This window comes from Drosophila grimshawi, unplaced genomic scaffold, assembly GCF_018153295.1.
Source record: "Drosophila grimshawi isolate 15287-2541.00 unplaced genomic scaffold, ASM1815329v1 contig_311, whole genome shotgun sequence".
NCBI lineage: Eukaryota > Metazoa > Arthropoda > Insecta > Diptera > Drosophilidae > Drosophila > Drosophila grimshawi.
Genome location: NW_025063098.1, coordinates 15,398,158 through 15,414,564, shown reverse-complemented (window position 1 = coordinate 15,414,564; position 16,407 = coordinate 15,398,158). Strand labels below are relative to the sequence as shown.

Below are 16,407 nucleotides of genomic sequence, written 5' to 3'. Positions count from 1 at the left end.
TATATCAATTTATGTTGATGATTGCATTCAATTAGAAAAACATAATTTTAATATAATAATATATTTAAATAAATATATATATAATTATATATGGATTTAAATGGGATTGTAACAATTAATTCACAATAGTTTTGAATAAATTTACGTTTATTATTGCAATAAATAATGGAAACCTAACTATAAAATATGTATTTCATTATAATATATGTATTAATTATATATTTAAAAGGGACAACAAATGATGGACAATAGTTCTATATCAAATTATATTTATTACATTATTGCTTTAAATCTTACTTATAACTAGGAGCCCTTAAAACCACGCGCCAACAAGAAATGTTCCGCTGAATCGCCACGACTGGCGCGTGGTTTCACTCGCTTAACTTTCTCATAGTAGGACAAAATGTCACGCTCCAATTTGGGCACATCTCCATTGTCCCAGATCTTGACCACCAAATTGGCATGCGGCGCAGACATGGCCAAGGCGAACCTCAAGACCTCGTAGCACAGATTCGTAATGCTCTCCTGGTCGAGCATACGGACACCCGTCGCATTCGGCGCCATGTCGGAGAGCACACAGTTCACTTTGCGATCGGCCAGTGATTCGCGCAGACGCTGCTGCGCAAGCGGCGCTGTGAAATCCATGCCGCCAAAGATTGTCGCACCGGGAACTGCATGAAAATGCAAGAGATCTATGCTGTAGACTGCGCCACGCGGCGCACGCTCTATTTTGCCATTGGCATTGGTGCGCTCAACAGCCACTTGGGTCCAACTGCCTGGCGCTGCACCGCAATCCAGAACCAGATCGCCTGGTTTCAATATTTTGTATTTATCATCCATTTCGAGCAGCTTGAAGGCGCTGCGACATCGATAATTTAGCATGCGAGCCTTCTCCACATACGGATCGGCCAGCTGCCGGGTCAGCCAGTCCTGGGAACTTTTGCTTCTGCCCTTGAGGTTGTTCGGTTGCTGTTTGGCGTGTTGCACAGCATTTTGTACATGCAGAAAGCGTTTAATTAACGATGAACTTAAATTGCCGACCGGTTGCCGCATTGTGCAACACAAACCAAAACAGCTGTTGCGGAGAGCTGGGCACACTACGTTTTTGGCCATTTTTGATTCTTTTCAATATTTTGGTATTTTTAACTAGCCCAACTAGTTCTATGATCGATGTATTAAAGTGTAAACAAACACTGAAACCTTTGACAAAAGATTTAATTCTTAATTCACTTTGCTATAACAATTTGGATATTTATGTTCCTAAGAAGCAATATTTGAAAATCACAACAAATGTTATGTGTGAATTTGTTCAATGGTTCATTTTTTCAGTGTGAACGTTTCTCTGATTTTGCTGCATGAACAAGTTCAGCTAACCGATTTCATTGATGTTCATATGCTCGCCAACAGTACAACACTACGCAACAATGACTGTGTGAAAGAAATACGCATTAAATGTAAACCAATGCAAAAGTGCCTACGGTGACAAATGAAAGCCCAAAGTTAATAGAAAAAAAACCCAAACGGTGAAAATATGATAGATTCGAGCAAGAGCAAGTAATTTGCAAGTGCAGCAACAAACAAACGCAAATCAAGTTTTTCGACATTGCCTTCGCGCAATAATAATGTCAGCAACAACAATAACATCGAAAACAAAAACAACATCAATGAGAATTCGCAAAATGAAATACATCGTTCGTTGTTGCGCGTTTATTTTGCTGTTGAGCGGCGTGATTGCATCAGCAGCAAACCAAACACAAACATCGGGTGCAAATGCCGCCGACTCAGCAGAAGTTGTCAGCACTGACGACGAGAAAACGGTAGGTGGAAAGCAAGTGTGGCATGGAATGGAATACATGGAAAACGCGCAATGCGCGTCTGCATTCACATGAATAAGTGATGGCAATTAATAAAATTGTTTTTTTTTTTTTGTTTTTTGGTTTATATATAGGATTGTACGGACCTTGCCCGCGACGAGGAGGCCCTGATGGTATTCTCAACGCTGGGCGGCGGGCTAACGGCAATCGATCCGATAACAAGCGAAATACGCTGGACAATAGCAGATGGTAATTACTCACACACACACACACACACATGCATACATCAGTTTGTAGTGTTGTAAGGTATAACCCCATTTTAAACCGCTTGTGTTACTCATTGCCTCTCGCTCGCTCTCACTGAAAGAATGTGGGAATGTTACTGAGCATATGGAAATTCTTACATTCACCCACTCTCACTCTCCCTCTGACCGGCACAAGCAAAACCAAAACGAAAACTGTTGCATCGACATATCATTTCGCCATAATTGCTGAAAAGTGCAGCATAAATAAAGCGAATCGCACTTCGATGAGCTCATCACAATAAACAAAAAAAAAATGCATAAAGTGTGCGTATATATACATATACATATACGTATACATATACGCATACATATTACGTATTTAAGCAATACATTGAGTGTGTTACTAGCAGCGACCGGCGGGGAGATGCTATTGCTTAACTCTCGGCACTTCCACTGTAATTTGTGTGTTATTGTTTTCTACTGATAACAGAGTACACACATGCATACATACATGTATATGTATGTTAGTGTGTATTTGTATCCATGCGTAATCTTGACGAGCAACAGTCGCAGCATAGAAGTAAAATTCCTTGATATAAACTGCCAACGCAACGCGATATTTTTGTGTCTGACTTTTATTGTTATTGTTGCTATTAATGTTGTTTTGCTTTATTTGAGCGTAATTGATTTTGTGATTTTTGTTCGTATGGCTTGTCGCCAGGTGGTAAACTCTAACCAGATGTCTATAAGAAGTCATTAAATTCAAATTACACCCATATGCATATAATCTGTTGGATTGATGCTTATAAACAGTATGACATTAGATTCCACATATATCTGTTTTATATTAAGATATTTTTCAAAATAATACATTTTTATAAGTCATCCATATGCAGTGTAAATTATAATTTTTACAGACTGTCATTAGCCATAAACTAAAATAAATAATGTTGTACAGTAAAATAGGTATAGACAGATCAAATAATATTCTTATAGGTATAGACAGATAAAATAATATTCTTATAGGTATAGACAGATAAAATAATATTCTTAAGGGATTTAACTTTTTAATTAATTGTTAAGCTGTTGTTAACTGCGTAAACCAACTTGATATAAATATGTCCGTATTTATTAAATGGCTAACAAAGGTCATGTTTTACACGTTTCAGCTACTTGAATGCGTTTATTATTGCAGCTTGTAAACATTTTTAACAATAACTACAGGGTATTTTCATGGTCCATTGTTAATTTATTGCTTAATATTGTCATAGGAAACATACATATCTTTGTAGTTGAGTTTTATATATTTTTTTATGTTTGTGTTCGCTAAACTGTTGCTATTAATAGTAGTGTTTTATTTGTTTTAATTTTTTATATTGATTGTGTGCGAGAATTTGCATTATCAACTTTATGTAGCTAGTGCCAGTCCCAGTCCCAGTGTCGTGCTTACTATCTTGAAAATCCAAAACAATTTATTATTGCTCTATAATCATCATCCGGTACAATAGTAGAAGCTACGCCACCCCCAAAAAAATGGTTTATTTCGATATATATATATATATATGTATTATATATATATGTATTTAGACTATGTACCACAAATTGAAAATTGTACGCTGTTTTTCTAAATTTTGTCTCATGTTTTCTGAAATATATTCCCAATTTCAATGGAAAAACACATGTGTAGAACATCTGAGCGCGATTTGCTGGGCAATTCAAAGCATTTTAATTTTTTTAATGGTTGAAACTGTATGCATTAAAAACAAGCTAAATACATATGGATATATATATAAATGAGTTGCAATAATTTTGCTAGACATTATAAGCGCTTAAATGTTATTAGTTTTGCTGTATTTTGCTAAGCCAACCACAACAAATCGATGTCAATATGTATATAAATTATAATTTGTTATTGATTTATCGGTCGAGATACTACTAGTTATTACCTCATCACATGTTCGACTAGAGCGCCCATTGCCGCTATTCATTTAGAATCCAGATGCTAATTAGAGTGGCCGGCGAAGCGAGTTAAATGACCCGGCTTGGGCAAATTACTTTGCCACAAAACACTCCGCATATATGCACCTCTTTCTACCATTGCATCTGCCTCCAACTTTAGCGTTTTCTCCTCTTTTTCTATTTCTCTATCTGTCTCTGTCTAACTCTAACTAAAATTGGGCTGTTGTGGGTTAATTATGTGATAAGGCTCAGTTCTCAACAGAAAATGTGCGCGCAGCCAAGTGTTGATAAGTGTCGTTCTTGTTGCTGTCTGCCCACAATTCACAGAATTCTGTTTAATACACCACACACACACATACAGAAACACACAACATAACACATACTAATAGCTTAATATTTGGCCATTTTGAAGCTAGAAAAAATAATGTTTTATCACGAGTAATTATTCATGGCTTGACATTTTGTCATTTGAGTACCTGATAATTACTATTTCTAAATATTTACGTATCTTTCTCTAGCTTTCATTAACTAGTCGTAGATACTCTTCCAAGGCTTTAAAAATTTTAAATTGAAAACTGGAAACTTTTTATCATACAATGTATTATACAATAACTCTTGTAGAAAATGATGATTGCATACTTGTTAAGCCAACATGCACTGGCTATAGCAAATATATGCTCAGGTGTTTCGAGACTTCTTATATCAACAATGTACTCGTGTGTCTTATCTTTGCAGTTTTATTTATTTTATTGGTATTGAAATTATATCATATTACTGGTCTTTCAGATCCACCGATTGTTGCTGAGCCACAGCAAAATGTGCAGGTACCGCATTATCTACCCGATCCCAGGGATGGCAGCATTTATCAGCTCGGTCAAATGGGCAGCCTAAAGAAGCTTCCGTACACCATACCCCAGCTGGTGGCCAATGCGCCCTGTCGCTCCTCCGATGGGATTCTGTACTCGGGCAAGAAGAGCGACACCTGGTACATGGTCGATCCGAAGACGGGTCGACGTGAGAAGGTCATGGGCTTTGGCGATACCCACATGGATGGCAAGGATGGCGAGCAAATTGGCTGGGCCACCTCACGTGCCATCTACTTGGGTCGCACCCAATACACGGTCATGATGTATGACAGTCATTCCAAGGATAAGAATGCTAAGCCCTGGAATATCACGTTTTATGATTACAATGCGCTCAGCGCACCACCAGAGTTGGCCAAAGAATATGGTAAGTGAAAATGGCAACTAACAATTGCAATGATGTTCTAATCTCCTTGTTTTCACAGAATATATTCATTTGACTACAACCAGCAATGGCCAGATAGTCACACTCGATCGCAAAGAGGGCACATTTTTATGGCAACGTGATTTAAACAGTCCTGTGGTAGCTGCCTTTCTCCTGGGTCCGGACGGGCTACTCAGTGTGCCCTTCACCACAGTCTCGGATGAGGCCTATCAGGCCATACTCGAGGAGTCCAAGATTGGCAATGTGAACACTGTGAAACTATTGTAAATACATTTAGTCTCATCTCTATACACAGATTAAATATAATAATTACTCTCTCTCTCTCTCTCGCTGGCATAGTCAATCGCTTTATGTGGGCGAGCATCAGCGTGGTCTCTATGCGCTGCCTTCGCTGGTGGATAAGAATACGCCCCGCATTTCCACAACGCCGCCCATCAAGTTGATCGATGGGCCCGTTGTCGAGTTGAACAAAAATGGCAAAGATAACGATCCACGCACCATTTACATCAATGATGTACTACAGGAGAATCCCGGCATTATGTTGGGCCACTACAATATGCCCAATGATGCCCAGCAGGGAAATTTACATTTGTCGCCAACGCCGTCAACTAGCAAAGATGTGCACAGTTTGGCCACAATACACAACTATAACGATGGCTACGGCCTGCTGGCTAATAATGAAAAGAATGCCGCCGATATTGGTGTGCAAACGGACCCCGATATGGGAGAGATCACCATTGAGCCGGCACGCTCGAACACCATCAATCGCACCAAGACCATCATTCTGGCCAATAGCAACAAGGTGCAGGCATTTATCAATGAGTGGTTCAGGGATCATCCCAGTGGCAAGGTGCATCAAATACTGATTGTTATCGTTATGGGCATGATTGCCCTCTTTTGGTACACGTGCAGCACCATGCGTGAGCTGCAGAAGCAGAGCGAGAACGGCTCCAAGACAATGGCCCAGCAGACGGCGACGGGGAGCAACGGCAGCACTGGCAGCAATGGCAGCAACGGAAGCAACGTGAACGCACAAGAATTGCTTGATCTGGGGAATGGACATGTGCGTGTGGGCAAGATTAGCTTCAACTCGAACGAAGTGCTTGGCAAAGGCTGCGAGGGCACCTTCGTCTTCAAGGGTAACTTTGAGGAGCGCTTTGTGGCCGTCAAGCGACTGCTGCCCGAATGTTTCACATTTGCCGATCGCGAGGTGGCTCTGCTGCGCGAATCCGATGCACATGAGAATGTCGTTCGATATTTCTGCACCGAACAGGATCGACAGTTTCGCTATATAGCTGTGGAACTGTGCGCCGCCACGCTCCAGGATTACACAGAGGGCGATCATTCTTTGGAGCTACGCCAGAATATTGATATGTGGCAAGTGCTCATTCAGTCAGCGGCTGGACTCAGTCATTTGCATTCACTGGATATTGGTGAGTTGTTGAATAAGGGAATATATATTTTCTCTGGAATAAGCAAAATCTAATCTCTTTTCTTACTTTTTTGGCTGCAGTTCATCGCGACATCAAGCCACAGAATGTTCTGCTTTCCCTGCCCGATCCGAAGGGTAAGGTGCGCGTAATGATCTCGGACTTTGGCCTGTGCAAGAAACTTAATTTTGGACGCACCAGTTTCTCGCGTCGTTCTGGTGTCACCGGCACCGATGGCTGGATAGCGCCCGAAATGATGCGTGCCCAAAGAACTGTGAGTTCTATTGAATTTAAAGAGATTTTCAATTGGTATTTAATTCTTTCTTTGGGTTGCAGACCACAGCTGTCGATATATTCTCGCTTGGCTGTGTCTACTACTATGTGTTGAGCGGTGGTCATCATGCCTTTGGTGACACGCTCAAGCGTCAGGCGAATATACTTTCGCATGAATACAATCTGTCTAAACTGCGCGCCGAGGATGACATGGAGCATAGCAAAATTGTAACCATAGATTTGAACATGCTATTGAATATGATTATAACTATTTATAAACCCATAGATACTAGCGGAACAGCTCATATCGGATATGATACACAGAGATCCGCCGTCTCGTCCACCGGCGCGTTGCATTGGCAATCATCCGCTGTTTTGGGAGGAGCCAAAAATGCTCGGATTTTTGCAGGATGTCAGCGATCGTGTGGAAAAGCTACAATTTCATGCCGAGCCACTCAAATCGCTGGAGAAGAATGGACGCATCGTTGTCCTGGACGATTGGAACTTGCATTTGGATCCGATGATTACGGATGATTTAAGAAAATATCGCGGCTATATGGGCGCCAGTGTGCGGGATCTATTACGTGCACTGCGCAACAAAAAGCATCACTATCACGAGCTCACTCCGGAGGCACAGGAGCTGCTTGGCTGCATACCGCACGAGTTCACCAACTACTGGGTTGATCGTTTTCCGCAACTCATCTCACATGCGTATCACGCGTTCAGTATTTGCTCAAATGAGCCCGTCTTCAAGCCTTACTACAGCGCCGACTATCATTATTCGCGTCCCTGGTACTTTGATGCCGACGATGCGCTATTTCCCATGCTGATGCGTGATCCCAAGCCGTTGCCCAAGACGGGCAGTCCCAAACGGAATCCTCTGCCGACACAGTCGTCATTGTCGCTGGCCCAGCAGCAGCTGAAGCAGCGCAAGGGAGCCTACAACTTTCGCAAGCCCATCGTCGAGGATGTAACACCCGGTGTGGGGCTGCAACGCAATCTGGAGCTGGATGCGCAGGCTGTAGATGCTGACGCAGGCAAACGCGATGTGTTCGCCAATTTCAAATTTAGACGCTCCAAAGCGAGTAATCGCAATTACGCAGCTGGTGGAGCCAAGGAGCAGGAGAAGGAGAAATTTGTCAGCTGGACGCTGCCGACGGCCACGGCGGATTAATAGTAAAACCCAACAACAGAACTTTAATAGTTGTAAATCTTTCATTATAAGAATTTATTTTATTTTCTTTTAACTGTAATTAGTATAATTATTTAGTTTTAACTGTGCAATATTTTAATGCAACTATTCCAAACAATTCCCATTCAATTTTCATGTTTCTTAGCTAATTCTATCAAAAACGAAAAAGAAAAAAATCGTACTGATCGAAATTCAAAAAGGAAAGCTAAACCTATTTTCATATGAAATGTATATGTATAAAAAGTCGAGGCATGTGAAAAAAATAAGAAAATGTCTATCGAATGCACGCAATTTAACTGTGATAATTTGATGTAATTCTGTTTAATGCCCAAGTGCAAATTTATATAGGAAATAGTTCAAGTTTTATATATCTATATATTGTATATGTATATTTATGCATTAGTTAAGTGACCCGATGTGGAAATGTGGAAACAGAAGAAAGCGACGAAGATTATCGTCTGGAGCGTAACTTTAAAGTTTAGTTTTACTTGATATTCAAATATTAACGCACTTAGTAATTAAGATTTCGTAACAGCAAACAAGAATTTTGAGCTATGCTTGAGACTATCCCATTCAAAAGCCACATTTCTATTTGATAAATTAAATGAAAAAAATAATAATAAATCAAATTATAAATACAAAATGTTTCTATTTATTTCTCTTAACAAAATTAACAACTGCATTTTTTTTGTTTCAAATGCTTATAAGATTGTGAAATAAGATAACAAATTTGAGCTTTGTGTAACAGATTCATAAATATTTTTTAGTATATCATTTAACAATCATAAATAGTGTTTCTAAGTACTTTTAGCTAACAAGAGATTTCGTTTCTTTAGAAGAAAATCGATTGCAACCAGAATTTGATTTATATATTTTTGTTTGTTTCACTTTGGCGTAGTTTTCATATCAACAGAGTGTCTCTTGGCTATGTCCTTTGTCTAATAGGATGGCTTCTTCAGCGCTACCATTTCGTGATGCAGACAGTGCTTAAAGGCATCCCAGCCCTCCGACTTGGCTATGGACTGAAAGGCAATAGTTTTGATTATTAGTAAAAGCTAAGAATGGACAAAGATTGTTCATAGTTATAGTGTGAAATATTGGGAGATACAATAAGTTGCTGAGACAGAGCGAAAACAATTGTTGCAGTTGATACGAACAAACCTTTTCTTGGGCAACGGTGCGCATCTCAATGAGACCATCATCTTGCTAGAGAATAACAAAAAGCACGAGTATTTGCCACATTGACTAAATTCACACTTTTCACTTCAACTTATCGTTATGGGCATGTGAGTCACACTTGTGAACGGCAACAGCGATTGGCATAACAAAAATATTTGATTAACTGAACAACAACAAGCCAATAAAAAGACGAAAGCAATGACTTGCAAAATGATGAAGATGAACAATAAAATAAAACAATAACAAACTTTAAGATTCATTGAGGTATTCCTTCAGATTAAACTGATTTTATGTAATGATCAAAAGTAATTTATAAATTGTAATACAAATTTGTAGCAAAGATGTTTGCTTTGTAATTAATAAAAATCAAGTTAATTGCAGGAATACCACTAATATAAAACAAAACAAATTTTTTTCAACTGTAACAAACAAATAAAAAGCCAATTTATTGTATATATAAAGTTTTTAATATGATTATGAGCAATAAAGAACTTAGTTAATATTAATAAGTTTATAAAATGCGAGTTTTTAACCAATTGCGTCGTTAAACAACTGGTCACAGTACAGATTAAAGTATGTGTATATTAAATCAATCAAATAATAAAGCTTAAGCACAAACAGAGATTATGGCTTATAAACAAAACACGTACACTTAAATGAGGCACATAGAAAATAACACACACAGTCAAGCGATAACAACAACAAAAGCTGAGATTGTTAATGCCACAGCGCATCGCTGTCAATGTAGAAATCCAAATGGCGACAGACTCTATGGCGCCAGGCTTGGAAGATGGGATAGTCGGGTTCATCGTATGAATCCAGTGCCTCATTGTAATCAAAGAAACGTCCACTTACTCTGAACCCACGATGCAAACGATCCTTCATAATGGCAATGAACTCCTTGTAGTGCAACAGGCCATCGCCATCCGCATCGAATATGGCAAACACAGTATCAATCATATGCTGACTGAGACTATATCCTGTGCAGATTTTAGCAGCACGAGCGAATTCATCTGTTGCAACGAAAATACATTTTGTATATGAAATGTAATAAATATATATATTTTATATTATAATAAATAAAATGTTCTGTAAATTAAGATTTGTACATTTTCCTTCTTTTTTTTAATCAAAACTTCGCTCACCCTTGGATATAGCTCGATCGGCCAACGTATACATGCGCATTGCAATAGTAAAGTCATCCAGATTGTTGAGAAAGTGACAAAAGTCTCGAAAGTCATTGAAAGAGATGCCCTTCTCATCCTTGACGCGCTGCAGCAGACGCTCGAGGAAGACATCATACTCATCCGTGGCCAGATAAGTGTAGCGCAACAGAATCTTGGCAAAGTCCAGTTCGGTTATAAAGGTCTGACCCTTCGAGAACTCATTGAACTCCAGTTCGAGCACCTCCGTCTGCAGATTATCCATGAAGCGATAGAAGTTATCGAAGTTGATGACGCCAGTGCCCCGTTTGCCAAACAGATGCAGTTGCAGAGTGGTGGCCACCACATGACGACGCTGCAATCCTTCTTCATCGTTCACATAATCACGCTGCAATATTGGTAAGCAAAAAAAAAAAATGTAGGTTACATAAATATACGTTTTCCGAATTATATATCAAAACTAGTCGCATCACAAATGACAGGCGCATGCTCGACCTTACCTCGAGTGGAGTTTCAGGTTCGGGATCTTCTAGACCTTCTGGCAGGTTATCGCCGTGTTTTTCTTTCCAAGCGCCACTAAAAATGCGCTCCATCTGGTTTTTTTTTTTGGTTTTCATTTTATTTTATTTTTGTGGTGTTATATACAAAACACAAAGAATGGGTATTGTAGGGTATGCGGGAAGGGTCGTTAGATTGGGAGAGAAGAAAAGTTAGGTAAGGTTTAGTAAGGTTTCCAGTTGTTTTTGGGTGTCGATTAAAGGGGTATTGTAAAAAGAAAAAGAAAAACAAATAACAAAACGTAACAGAATTTAAAAAGCATACAAAATACGTACAAAATCAAAAACTCAAATAAAATCAATATCAATATAAATAAACAGAGCAAAGCTGCTACAGATATTTAACAATAGTTAACGTAACGTGAACGTAAACGAAAACGTAAGCTAAACGTAACGATGCTAAGCTTTTACGTATGCGTCACTCGCATATTTTACAACGGAGAGCGCAGTTTGTGTTTTGCTGAAAGCAAAGCCAACATTTTGAACTTGTTGCAATTTCTCGTAGACTTACAAAACCCTTGTTTCGGGCAGCTGGAAGTTTTTTTATCTGCGTCTGCTCTTCATAGGGTACTAAACGCAGCAGCTACATAACATTATTAAATAAATTATATGATAAGGAAATGATGAATTATTTAAAAAGAATTAAACTATGATTGGCTAAGGCTTACTTCCGGCCGCTAACGCTGGCTATTGATGTTTCAATAGAATTTGTAATTATCTTCAAATAAATAAATAAAAATCAATAACAAACAAAGCTTACAATTTCCTTCGTTTTTGGATCCACATCTTGCAAGGACTTAAAAGCGCCCGCCAAAATGGAAATAATCTATTAAATCAAAGAAGTTAAAAATTATAAAAATAATAATAAAATATATAATTACAAATTATAAAGGGTACATCAATAAAGACACCTTCTCAATTTATAGTTAATTCTACTTACGACTAGAAATTCAGACTTATCCACACGCTGATTGCCATCCGTGTCGAACATGTTGAAGGCAATGCGAAAGCCCGATTTGGGTTCTGTAATAATATATATATATATTAATAAAAGGAAATTAAAGCCTTATAAATTGCCATAAAAGGAAGTAAATATTCTTCTATCAATAAGGTTTCTTTGGTTCTCTACTTACTCGTCAGAATGGAGAGCAAAAACAAATATTCCGTGTATGAAACAATGCCTGTTTGGAAATGCATAAAACAGCTAATTTATAAACATTGAATGCAAATAGTTATTCACTTGGTGCATACCCTTATCTCTGAGATTGCGAAAGAGGCGCGAGGAGCCCTTCTTGACAACTGGCGTATTATCCTTGTATTTATCAACCTCATCGGTGCTGAGAATGCGACGCTTCAAGCGCGCTGCAAGAAATCAAAATGATTATCATAAGGGAATAAGGAATTTGGATTTTAGTACTCACGTCTGGGCTCCTGTTCCACCACGGACTCCAGGAAATCTTGTGGCGTCATATAGAGCTGATCGTCGTACTCAACGGAAGCGAATTTAATAAAGCGTCTCTCGCGTGCAGTTAGTTTGATATTCTCCAAATCGATCTCGTCGCGATGCTTTATTGATAGAAAGTAAAACATGAATCGTTGGCGTAATTTGATATGCTTGCATATAAAATTATACAAATATAAATAATTGGCATAAATCATCGGGCGATTGGATCGCAGTAATTTCCGCCGCTTGCGCACAAAGGCAAAAGGCAAAAGACAAAAACCTGGCAAGACAACAACCGATCGATATCGCAAAACTGACTGAGCGTCTGGTGACGTTTTGATTAATGTTTAAACGCGACTTGAACTGTATGCAAAAATGTATATATGCAAATATGTATTCGAATACGCCGCCTGGCTGTAAACTGTGATATTGATGAGCAAACCGGGCCGCTGGAGAGGATTCCCACGTTAAGCATGGCTAATCAGCCGGGGCCAATAAAGTGCCAAATTGATATGGTCAAAAGACTTCATTTTTTGTTGGCGGGCGGCAAACAAATATAATAAATTGGCTTAAGCTACATAAATCTGACATTTAATGCCACACACAAAAATGGCAGACAGCGTCCGCCCCCAAAACCGAATGACTCAATTTTCAGTCTGGGGCATATGTGACAAAAAAAAAGCATAAGAAAAGAAAAACCAAGTAATCATTTTGAAGTTAGACGTTAGCGACTTATTTATACTCTGTTACCAGTAAATTATCAACTGAAAATAAGTCGAAGATTTCCCTTTTGCTTATAAAAAATTAGCAATTGCAAAATAAATTGTAAATAGTAAATTTAAAATAAAATAATAAAATATTCGTGTGAAACAGTAACATCAGCTTATAAATTACAGGATGTGGCTTAAGATAGAGATTGGGTTTGATAGCAAGAGGCATCTTTTGGAGACATGCGAAGTTAGCTAGAGATTAGATTAGATTTAATGGAAATTTTTCATTTTGAGGGAACATTTCATAGCCAGGACAAGATTTAATTACATAGAGAAACACTGCAGAAATTAGGGTTGATGGAAGAGCTATAGGCTCAGGAGGGGGCAGAATACATCTAACATCTAACATCTAACATCTCGTTGGGCACTGTATGCAGGATCGACATATCCCAAGAGGAAATATGCCCAACTTAAAACATTTGAAACAGAGCATGATAATAAGACAAAGGCCAGTGCGCAATTTGAATGTTAGACATGTGCAACAGCAGCAGCAGCAGTGGCAGTGGCAGCAGCAGCAGCAGCAACGGCAACGGCAACTTTACGCCCACGCAACGCAATTGTATCGCGTTTTAATTCTTCATAACTGGGCTGACATCATCCAGACCAGGCAGGAGCACAGCATGGCAAGAGCAGCAACAGCAGACAGAGCAGAGAACAGGCGCTGCTGCTGCAGGCGCTGTATTTATAGGCAACAATTAAAACTCATTCATCATCATCAGACGCAGTCGTCGTCGTTGTCATAACTTGGCCCAGGGACTTGGCACATGTCAGGGACAACGCTGTGGCCCAAAACAAACCACGCCTTCGTCTGGCATTGGGGCATTCGCTGGGTGTATCCACAATCAAATCACAATATCCAACTCCACACTAGCCAGATCGATTGATAGATAAATTCTTGGCCGTAACTGGCACTCGTGTCAGCAGCATTGCAACTACACACGTTGTCAGGTGCGTGGGCGGAGTTCGCAGCTACTACCAATTACACATATTCGTTAGCCACTTCATCATCTAACCAAATGCACTTTTCATTGTTATTGTTGTTGTTGTTGCTGCTGTTCCGCTTTTCAAGGTGTGTGGCAGGCAGCAAATACAACTGAAATTCATAAAGAATTTCTGTCTGGCATTTATGTTGAAATTAATGCAAAGCGTATCTAGATTGCCTGATATGGGCATGTCAATTAGGGTATTTAGTAAGACTACTCTCTAGTCGAAGGATTAGCGAGCGATGCGTACTAAAACCAATTGAATATTCCTTTCATTTTGATAGCATACGTACAGAATTTGATATGTGTTTAGCCAAGGGCAAAATACCTTAAATGCAGTATTAATCTGGTAGCCACGTTTTGATTAACAAATCGTTGTATCTTTTAAGTATGGTAACAAAATGCGAGCAAAGAAGTGTAGGCCGATCAAAGAATCTAACTAAAAGCAAGCAGTGCACAACTAAGCAGTGCAAAGAGAAGCAGAAAAATGCTTGCCTATTTTGTTGTTTCTGCTAATAAGAGTAGTTAGATAGAGAGAGAGACAGAGAGAGAGAGAGAGAGAGACAGAGACAGAGAGAGAGAGACAGAGAGAGAGAGAGACAGAAAGAGAGAGAGAGAGAGACAGAGAGAGAGAGAGACAGAGAGAGAGAGAGACAGAGAGAGAGAGAGACAGAGAGAGAGAGAGACAGAGACAGAGACAGAGACAGAGAGAGAGAGACAGAGAGAGAGAGTATGTGATCCTTGACTTTAACTAACAGAACTCCAATTAAAAGTGCAACTATTATTTTGGTGAGTGTGAAACTCAGTTGGTCAAAATGTGGGCATCTCATTTCAGTTGCTTATCTCAACGAAGCTTGCAAAGCTTTTTAAAGATTATTGCATCGCAATGTAATTGTTTTTAAAGTGTTTTCTGCGCAAGTGCACGCAGCAAATAAATTATTAATTCCTTTTTATATAGTTCTAAGTCTAGACACGCTATTAAATAGATATAGTCAAATATGTTTTTTTTTTTTGAGTGTTTGGAGCAATTAATTCTGCTGCTGCTGCTGACGATGAGTGCATTAATTTTTATACTTTGATTTTATATTAAGGCCGGCGATCTCATTGGAAAATTCCATCGGTTGCATGGTTTCTAGCCCACCTTAAGTTATGACTCACCCCAACTTTGGATATAACTGCGATTAAGAATTAACTTGGTTTTCTATAATGTTTTCCCAAGAAATACAAATCGACATCAAAAAAACATTGCACGAGCTCTGACAACTGTGTAATTCCCCAAAGCTCTTAAAATAAATATTGGTACTTCACACCCCAGCAAAAAACAACAACAACCAAAATGCTTATCAGACGGCCGACACGCAAAGCACGTCAACAATTGTCAAAGCTGACAATGTCAACAGGTTTGAACAACAACAGCTTGTTGTTGTTGTTCAATGAACTTGAGCACGCAACAACAAAGTAGAAACGGCGCCCCCGAAATCCGATAACGACCGTGATCCACTTCTACAACTAGAAGCAATACCAAAATGAGTAATTTGACCAGTTCTTCTTTTGACCCATCTCAGCAAATACCAATACTAAAAAGCGCAACGAACACGGCGATCAAAACAAAATGAAAATAACAAGCGCACGAACAGCTGATTGCGTTACGTTATAGCAAACGCAACAACTGGCAGCGTAGCATAACGTAAGCTGCCCCAAGCTAAAAATAACTGCGCGAGTCTTTTACGGTCATTTATTGACTTTTCCATCTTACACACACAAACACACACACACAGATGCACTGTTACCAGAATTTAACTGGTCATTACCAGGCTCTTTTTGCTTCGCATTGCATTCGCTGTGTTGCCGGAACTTCGCAATCGAATAAATGCAGCCAATGCCGCAAAGGAAACAACACTGCCGCCCACCAGCGCCAGCAGTCGACGGTTGTTCCTAGGTGGCAATTTGTTGGCAAAGCCGTTGCTGGCATTTCGGCACACAGATTTATACACATTTATAACACTGGGTTGTTGTGTGAGAAGTGCGCTCGTCTTAACCGTTAAGCGCGTTACAACATTTGCCATGATAAAGGCCTCTGCGCGATGCTCTGAAGAAAAACTGCACGAAGTGACAAATAGAAAAACGTAAGAGCAGTCACTTGTCACGTA

The 16,407-nt window shown here is 39.3% G+C and overlaps 3 protein-coding genes across 10 annotated transcripts; 1 reads left to right on the top strand and 2 right to left on the bottom strand.

Moving 5' to 3' along the window:
- Positions 1–255: 255 nt before the first annotated feature.
- On the bottom strand, positions 256–1,102 carry LOC6567777 (rRNA methyltransferase 2, mitochondrial). Its single transcript, XM_001994130.3, has one exon. The coding sequence runs from the start codon at positions 1,051–1,053 to the stop codon at positions 304–306; it is 750 nt and encodes a 249-aa protein (XP_001994166.1). The 5' UTR covers positions 1,054–1,102; the 3' UTR covers positions 256–303.
- A 314-nt stretch (positions 1,103–1,416) lies between these two features.
- LOC6567778 (serine/threonine-protein kinase/endoribonuclease IRE1) lies at positions 1,417–8,804 on the top strand. The gene is made up of 8 exons (XM_001994131.3): positions 1,417–1,817; positions 1,949–2,063; positions 4,805–5,248; positions 5,307–5,529; positions 5,606–6,699; positions 6,780–6,970; positions 7,033–7,197; positions 7,256–8,804. The coding sequence occupies exons 1-8, from the start codon at positions 1,623–1,625 to the stop codon at positions 8,141–8,143; spliced, it is 3,315 nt and encodes a 1,104-aa protein (XP_001994167.2). The 5' UTR covers positions 1,417–1,622; the 3' UTR covers positions 8,144–8,804.
- Positions 8,791–16,383, bottom strand: LOC6567779 (calcium uptake protein 3, mitochondrial). Of its 8 annotated transcripts, XM_032740341.2 has the most exons (11): positions 16,069–16,343; positions 12,482–12,626; positions 12,312–12,422; positions 12,194–12,241; positions 12,001–12,083; positions 11,821–11,886; positions 11,572–11,643; positions 11,004–11,096; positions 10,486–10,891; positions 10,196–10,353; positions 8,864–9,183 (listed from the first exon to the last, which is right to left on the bottom strand). In XM_032740341.2, the coding sequence occupies exons 1-11, from the start codon at positions 16,321–16,323 to the stop codon at positions 9,100–9,102; spliced, it is 1,521 nt and encodes a 506-aa protein (XP_032596232.1). In that variant the 5' UTR covers positions 16,324–16,343; the 3' UTR covers positions 8,864–9,099. The 8 variants fall into 8 exon arrangements, with proteins under 8 accessions (XP_032596229.1, XP_001994168.1, XP_032596232.1 ...); XM_032740338.1 differs by lacking the exon at positions 11,004–11,096 and having other exon boundaries at positions 8,791–9,183; positions 16,069–16,383; XM_001994132.2 differs by lacking the exon at positions 11,572–11,643 and having other exon boundaries at positions 8,792–9,183; positions 16,069–16,364.
- Between the last annotated feature and the right edge of the window lie 24 nt (positions 16,384–16,407).

Coding starts and splice junctions, on each gene's coding strand:
- LOC6567777 (XM_001994130.3), bottom strand. CDS start 1,053: ATGCGGCAACCGGTCGGCAATTTAAGTTCATCGTTAATTAAACGCTTT.
- LOC6567778 (XM_001994131.3), top strand. CDS start 1,623: ATGTCAGCAACAACAATAACATCGAAAACAAAAACAACATCAATGAGA. Junction 5,249..5,306: donor AGAGTTGGCCAAAGAATATG/GTAAGTGAAAAT, acceptor TTGTTTTCACAG/AATATATTCATTTGACTACA. Junction 7,198..7,255: donor ACATGGAGCATAGCAAAATT/GTAACCATAGAT, acceptor ATAAACCCATAG/ATACTAGCGGAACAGCTCAT.
- LOC6567779 (XM_032740340.2), bottom strand. CDS start 16,323: ATGGCAAATGTTGTAACGCGCTTAACGGTTAAGACGAGCGCACTTCTC. Junction 11,097..11,571: donor CTGCCCGAAACAAGGGTTTT/GTAAGTCTACGA, acceptor AAAAAAAACCAG/ATGGAGCGCATTTTTAGTGG. Junction 10,892..11,003: donor AACCTGAAACTCCACTCGAG/GTAAGGTCGAGC, acceptor CCAATATTGCAG/CGTGATTATGTGAACGATGA.